At 54.4% G+C, this 7,247-nt stretch overlaps 1 protein-coding gene across 1 annotated transcript; it reads right to left on the reverse strand.

Annotated features, from left to right (window-relative positions):
• Positions 1-983: 983 nt before the first annotated feature.
• Positions 984-6,431, reverse strand: TENT5B (terminal nucleotidyltransferase 5B). The gene is made up of 2 exons (XM_074926077.1): positions 5,961-6,431; positions 984-2,041 (listed from the first exon to the last, which is right to left on the reverse strand). The coding sequence occupies exons 1-2, from the start codon at positions 6,150-6,152 to the stop codon at positions 1,022-1,024; spliced, it is 1,212 nt and encodes a 403-aa protein (XP_074782178.1). The 5' UTR covers positions 6,153-6,431; the 3' UTR covers positions 984-1,021.
• Positions 6,432-7,247: the final 816 nt, after the last annotated feature.

Raw genomic sequence — 7,247 nt, forward strand, 5'->3', positions numbered from 1 at the left:
AAAAAGCAGCATTTCAAATTCCCCTAGAAAATACATGATTAGGTACAGTAGCCTGGGGCAGGCTCCTGGACAGATCTTCTGCCTCATGGTTTATGTACATGATTACATTTTGGCACTGCAGACTTGGGAGCTTGAATAAATTCTGTAGGTCCCTGCTGCCTTTTCTCCATAAAGCTCTGCACAGCATTTTCCACCATGCACTCCCCCCCACCCCGGTGTCCCCAGTTTTAGGCATTTACACATAGTCAGTCAAAGCCCACCCCTGTTTATGCAACTCCACTTTGACAGCTATTTGCTACAGCTGGTCCTTCACAGGCAGCAAAGCCATGCCAAAAAACCTCAGCGACATGTAACCTGCGATCCCATTCTTGCTTCAGCGAGGTTACTAGAAATGATCTTACGACCCTCCCCACCCCCCCACCCCAAAACAGAAACATCTTCCTCTTCAGACATCCTCACTCAAGCTCTTAGGATGTCAGCCCCTGCAAAAAAAATAAGGTTTACAGTACAGTTGTGTTTATATTGTTACAGGCACTTAAACAGGATTCTTTGGTCCTTCAGAGGAATTAGCCACTCTGGCTTCTATCTTCAGAAACCACAAGTCTGCACACCCATAACACCTCCCGCACTAAAAAACACAATTCAGATCCATTTCAGGGCAGTGCAGCTCTACCTTAGTGTAATTCTACAGTCTCCCCTCACACACCCCCACCCTCCCCCATTGCCTCCAGAATTCAGTAAGCGATCGAGTCTTCCCGTAAACGTCCAGGTCATCTAGTTTCCATAACACTGCACTTCCCATCACAGTGTACAGCAGACAGGCCTCGTTCCAACAACCCCAGGAACAAGACACTCAAGCAAGAGTCCAGGAAGTTTCCTTTTGTTGCAGTTCTAGGAAGGTTTGTCTTTTGGTTGGTTGTTGTGTGGTTTTTTTTTTTCTTCCCCCCACCCCCCACCCCCCCTCCCCATTCCCCAAGGCAAGGAAATACCTTGGAGGACAGACCCTGAAGTTTGTCCTGGCTCAGTTACAGGGAAGCCACGTTGGGTAAGACTGATTGCAAGGCAGGAAGGGCTGCACATGGGTGACATAGTAGTTGAAGTTTATTTCACTGACATAAGGAGCTGGCTGGTAGTAGCAGGTAACGTTTGTGACCGTGGGGATGATGTTCTGCTCAGCCAGGACTCTCACAGCCAGCATGGCAATGAGGTTTAGGGTCTGCCTCCTTTCGTGTCCCATGAGGCAGACTGTGCTCTCATTGACCACCCTGTGGAGGGTCATCAAATAGTCATATCTTTTGCTCTCCATCCCAACAAAGTGGCTCTGAAGGTAGCACTCCAGCTTCCGCTGCTGCTCACCGATGTCGGAGAAGTCTATGAAAAACCTGGAGCACATGTATCTCTGTAGTGCCTTCATATCCACTTCCGATTTGGGCTTAAACCCCCTCACCAAGAGGTTGCAATACTTCAGAAGCCCCCCACCTCTGATCTCCTCCGGGTTCCTCGTGGCGATGACCCTGTTCCGGAGATGGTCCATTGCCTCCTCAAAGTCCCCGTACATGCTCTCCCCTGTGACCGTGGGGTGGAAGTTTTCAGCCATGGGGTTCTCTGAACACTCCCCAAACAGCAGAAGCGAATCCAGGATGATCTGGAAGGAGTCCACGCTGAACTCGAACTGCCGTCTGAGAGAGTCCACGAATTTCAATTCCACGTTCTTCCCGCTGTTGTTGGAGAGCGAGATGAGGCTCCAGCGGTCAGTCTCGTTGCACACCTTCACAAGCTTCTGCACGTACGCCTCCTTCAGAGTCATGGGGGTGATCTTGTCTTTGTTGACACCTTCTGGGAGGAAGTCAAGAAGGCAGTCCATGACCACATCTTTAACAAGCTGGAAGACATCTTCGGTCTTCAGATCTACACCGAAGATGAGATCTAGGTCTTTGTACCCCAAGCCACTGTCTTGATGCAGAACGTGACTAGCCGCTGAGCCATTCAACCTTACATTATGGACTGCGATTCCTTTCTTCTCCAGACGACTGCGGACAACCTGAGGCATAAAGAGAGTCAGTGAGAAGCAAGAAAGCATTCTTGGAGCAGTCTGGTTACAGCAGCAGGATTCACTCCCTGCACTTATATGGGTCGCTCCAGTGCAAGCCAGGGAAATAAAAAGCTAATCCATCAGAAATAGGTCACTTTGGAAAGCATCCAGAGTCTTGCCAGCAGCCAGGGGTGGATCTCCTTGACTTATTCCCTTGCATTAGAGGGCTCTTACTGCCACAGCCAGCTGTTTCTGCTTCCAGTACAGCTGCTTGCTCTTCCCTTCCTTGCCCCCCCAAAGCAGCGAGGTTATCTGAACCCATTCTTGAGGGTGCTCTCTGCCCCCTTCATCCCCCCACGGTTGCAACCAGCCCTTCCAGCCAGCTAAGACCAGCTGATCCGAAAACAAGACTCCAAATACAAGGCAGCAGCACAGTCTGCAGCAGTCCCTGTTGATTTAATCAGGGTGGCTCACTCCTTTTAGCCATCCCCTTTGCCTGTCAAGATTCATTAAAGGCAAATCAAGATGCCAGAACTGTTCAAAAGCCCCAGCCAGGCGTATGCAAGTTCATGTCCTAACTAGTAAGTGTATCCTAACAATTTCCAGTGTGTCAGAGCTTCGTGATGAACTTGGCATGCTATCAAGCACAAGAGGCAGCTTTCATCTTACGGGTGTTACTCTGGTGATTTTAATGCTGCCTGCTCAGTCCTGGCACACCCACCAGTACCTCCAAAGCTTTGTTCATTTAGAGTGAAGCTGAATCACTTGCCTGATTACTTAACATGCAGGAGGCTGAAATAACCCTGAGACCATAAAATAAACTATCTGGACACCAGCTTATAATTTGAGTTTAACTGAGCGCAAAGATCCCAGGAAGATTAAGTTCACATCTTCCACCAGAAGCTCTTCCCATCTCTCATCCTACTTTCATGTTTCTCTCTGACAATTACCCGCTGTCATGGGAGTCCCAGCTAGCCAGCCTGCTCCCCCAGTGCTAGATGCAAGGCTAGAGCTTGAAAGAGCCAAAGCTTGGGATACAAATGGACAAATTACATCACTAGAAGCCAGTTTGACTGGGCTACTCAGCCTTGAGAGGCTGCCCTAGTTTGAGAGGCCTCACTGAAATTCAAAACTTTATCAGAGGGGCCAAAACCTCTGCTTGGTTGACACGGCGCTGAGCAGACAGTTCTGGGGACGTCAGTATTGCAGCACCAGTGAGTCTCAGCAGCTATAAAACCGCCCCTCCGAGTTCTGTTTAGAAGAAACAATACAGAAAAGGTGAAGGACTGCGGTATGCAATCCTCAGCACGTCACAGACCTCTCGGTGGCCCAACTAAGAGGCCACGCCAGCAAACTTCTGCTGCTCAAGGTCCCTGTGCAAACAGAAGTTACCTTGGTGCAAGCTGATGAGAGCTTTTAAACTTGGAGGTTTTAAGACTCATGATGCAGCTTCTCCGCTGGTGTTTCCCCTGTTACTCCCTGACATAAGCCACTGCTGCTCAGGCTAGAAATGTGCCCAGGCTGCTTGCCAACTGAATGGTGACAGTCACATGTCAGGCAACAGTTAACCAGCAAGCTATTCACCATCGGAAGTCCCCACCAGAACGACCAAGCCAGCCATGAAAGCAGTTGTTTGCAAATGCAGATAGTTTGAAAAGTGAATTTACTCCTAGAAGGGACACGGGGTTATCCCCCCCTATAGAACAAATATCGTGCAGTTGACCCAGGGGAGTTCCTGGTGTGCACTGGTTGCCAGCCGATCAGTCACTGGACTCACTCACCCCAGGCACAGCTCCAGTACTACTGGTGGAGTTAAGAGTTGTGTGCTATCAGGCTTAGCAAGACAAGATCTAGGTCACAAAAGTGTTAGATGCAGGGCTAGGACTAGTGTGGCGAGAAGATCTCATTGCAGATTAATTTCCTAGCCCCGAAGAACATCTGCTTAAGCCCTTTCTGGGCACAGCTCAGGCCCCGCAGCATTTCTGACCCGTGAGCTTCAGGCTTTCTGGAGCTCCCTAGGTTTACAGATCAGCCCATGCAAGATGTAGTCAGAAAGGGCAGAGGGGGGTAGAAATTCCAACTGCTCAAATCAGTCTCGTCCCAAATCACCCAACACACCTCCAACCTGCAGAGCACCAGAGAGCAGCGAGCCTTGGCCCTTCCCCTGAGGACAGCGGGCTTCAGCCTACCAGTCTCAACCTGAAGCACATCTCCCTGGCTGCAGCCCGTGGGTTCAGGTATGTGGGTTTTTTTCCCCAGGGGGTTGGATATTTAGAGGGTTAGGCAGCTGCTGACCTGCTTCCCAAAACAGCACCTCACGTTACGTGTGGTTCACATAATTGACTCTGACAGCCAGGCAGGGAGCAAACCCTGCTGCGTCCCGACCTGCCGCTTCCCACCTCCCACAACAACAAGAGCGTGCAATAAATAACTGCCTTTTAGGTTACTTGTTTCAGATTAGTCAGCCCTAAATACAGGGTCTGCCAGCGCGGTCGGTCAGAATTACAGCCCTCAGTTATTTAGTGTTTGAAGTTGCTAGTGGCAACATCCTTTTCAGCAGCTCTGACACCGAATGGCTTCAGTCTTGTGGAACCAAACAGTAATAACTGGTGGAACATCTGATGCTGCACCGCGCCGGGCTTTTACCAGCCCTGAGCTTCACCGGCCTTGCACAACCCAAGGGCAGTGTCCTGACAGTAGCTCTCATCCGTCATTCAGTTTAAAGCTTTAGCAGCAAATATTTAGCAGTTTTGCCCTCGACAGATGCAGCAGGAACTCGAGGAATTTGAAATCAGCTGAGACTTCCATGCAGCAAAGTGTCTTTCAAATGTCACCTTTCCATTTTCTAGGCTTAAGTAGAAATACTTCAAGCAGCTGAGGCTTCAAAATCCTAGTGATTAGTTTATTGTGAAAGCCAGTTGGGTTTTAGCTTTGTGAATAGCCTTTTTAATTAGAAGCTAACATGCCCGATTTTACATTTGATGAGTCATTACTGAGGAATGAAGTTGCCTCCCAAACATGAATATGCATCAGCTTATTTGAACTACATTGTTAAGTTTAATATTAAACACAGTTATTACTTTATGGTTAAACTAACAGGAACTCTTTAACAAGATGAAGTCTTAGGCAGACTCTGGAGGATACAGTCAGTGTGACAGGAATCAAAGGACACTGACATTTGATCTGGCATTTAAATTAATAACTGCCTCTCACAACGCACAAGCCCAACATGTCCACCAGCACGAAGCCATTTCACAGCAGCAGCAGCTTCAAAAAGCCACTGGGCCTCGGCCACACGCATTTCACACCTCCCAGGCCACCAAACCAACTCAAAAAAAGAAGGATTCTAGGGCTGAGAAGAAGCCAAGCGGGATCTGTGACACGAACTACAGCGACATTGGGGACCAGGCACGAATTTTAACCACGCGTGATTTTTCTAGAGGAGGCTGTTTCCAGGAGGGTCTTTAGGTATTTCTGCCTACGACCGCGGGCAGAACAGAGCCCAGGGCAGGCAGCAACACCCCCCCCAGCCACCCCGAGATAGCCAGGACGGGAAAGGGGGGGGCAACCGAGCGCCCAGCCCCCCGGTCCGATGGGGGCCGGCTCCCCTCCGCACTGCTCCCGGCTTTTACCCCCACACACCCCGGAGCATCCTCAGCCCCCCGGGGGGACCCGCACCCGGCCTGGCCGGACGCTCTGTCCTGAGCCGGGGGGGGGGGTGGCGGGGAGGGGGGAGCAGAGGGTGCCCGGCCGGGCTGGCTCGGGGCCCGGCGGCCCCGCTTACCGCCGCCTCAGCAGTTTTATTTTCTCCCTGACCCACGCGGGAGCGGGGCAGAGTCCAACGAGGCGGCGGAGGGCGGCCTGTACCCATCCCCCCCCCAGCCCCCTTCCCCTCCCCGGGGCCCACCGCCGCCTCCCCGGGCCTCACCTGGACGATGGTGCGGGGCCGCACCGAGAGCGTGGGGAAGTTCCCGCGGCCGTGGATGGGCACGGCCTCGCCCAGGATCTGGTCCAGGCGCTGCACCTGCTCCCACGACAGGACGCTGAAGCGGCCTCCTCCTCCTCCACCGCGCTGCTCCGAGGCGCCCGGAGCGGGCCCCGCCGCTGCCGCCACCAGCATCGCCCTCCCCGGGTTGAAACGCCACCGGAAGAGGAGCTCAAGTCACCCGGAAACGGCCCGGAAACCAGCCGGAAGTGCCGGGTCGGGAAAGGAAACGGGAGGAAAAATTTAAAAAAAAAAAAAAATCAAAACCAACCCAACAAACAAACAAGCGCAAAAAAACCCAAACAAAAAAAGGTGTTTCTGAGGGGCGTTTCCCACGGGGCGGAGGCGGGGAGGCGCGGTCGGTGCCCGGAGGGGGTCGCTGCAACGATCCGGCCCGCACCGCTCCCCGCCCGCCGCCGGCTACGCTGAGCACTGCGCTGCCCCGCGCCCCGCCGCCGCCTTATATAGGCCCCGCCGCCGCGCCCCCATTGGCCCGGCCCCGCCGCCAATCCCTGCCCGGCCTCGCCGCTCCCCCGGCGCTTTCATAGGCCCAAGGGGAAGCTGGGGGCTGAGCTGAACGCCAATCAGAGGAGCGAATAGGGAAAGAGGCGGGGAGAAAGGGCGAAGGGGCGGGGATACTACGGATTGCCCCGCCCCTCCATGCGCGGCCCGCTGCGTGCGGGAATCCCGGCGCTGATTGGTCGGCCCGGGCCGCGCCTTGAGGCGCCATGGCGGGGGCCGCACTGATGCTCCGGGGCCCGGTACCGCATCGACACCCCCGGCCCGGTGCCCCCCCGGCATGACGCTGCCTTCACCCCGGGCGCTCTCTCCCTGGCCGCCAGTCTCCCCAGGGACCCCCCGTCCCCCGCGCCAGCCGGCTGCTGGGGGAGCAATGGCTCCGTGTGTCCCCCCACCTCGGGGACACACGGGGTCACGCTCCGGGGGGAGACACCCCGGGGGACGGAGCCCACCGGCCCGCAGCCTTATGCCGGGTGCTCCCAGCCCTGAGAGTTCAACCCCAGCCCCTAAAACCCACCACGTGGCCCCGCTGCGGGCCAAGCCACCACCTCCTCCCCAGGCCAGCCGTGTTCCCGGCGCTCGTTTCCTTTCATCCCCACAATTCCCATCACTTTGAAGAGCTCATTTCTCCGCGGCGTTTAATCCCGCAGATATTTCCAGGAGGCGCCTCCCCGCCGAGCCGGTGCCCGATGCCCCGGGGTCCCGCGGACG

The sequence above is a fragment of the Athene noctua genome, chromosome 24 (assembly GCF_965140245.1).
Source record: "Athene noctua chromosome 24, bAthNoc1.hap1.1, whole genome shotgun sequence".
Classification (NCBI taxonomy): Eukaryota; Metazoa; Chordata; class Aves; order Strigiformes; family Strigidae; genus Athene; species Athene noctua.

Bases quoted from the DNA above. Each gene is read 5' to 3' on its own strand.
- TENT5B (XM_074926077.1), bottom strand. From the start codon at position 6,152: ATGCTGGTGGCGGCAGCGGCGGGGCCCGCTCCGGGCGCCTCGGAGCAG. The intron at 2,042-5,960 runs GTGAGGCCCGGG...TTTATGCCTCAG, and splicing joins GGCCCCGCACCATCGTCCAG to GTTGTCCGCAGTCGTCTGGA.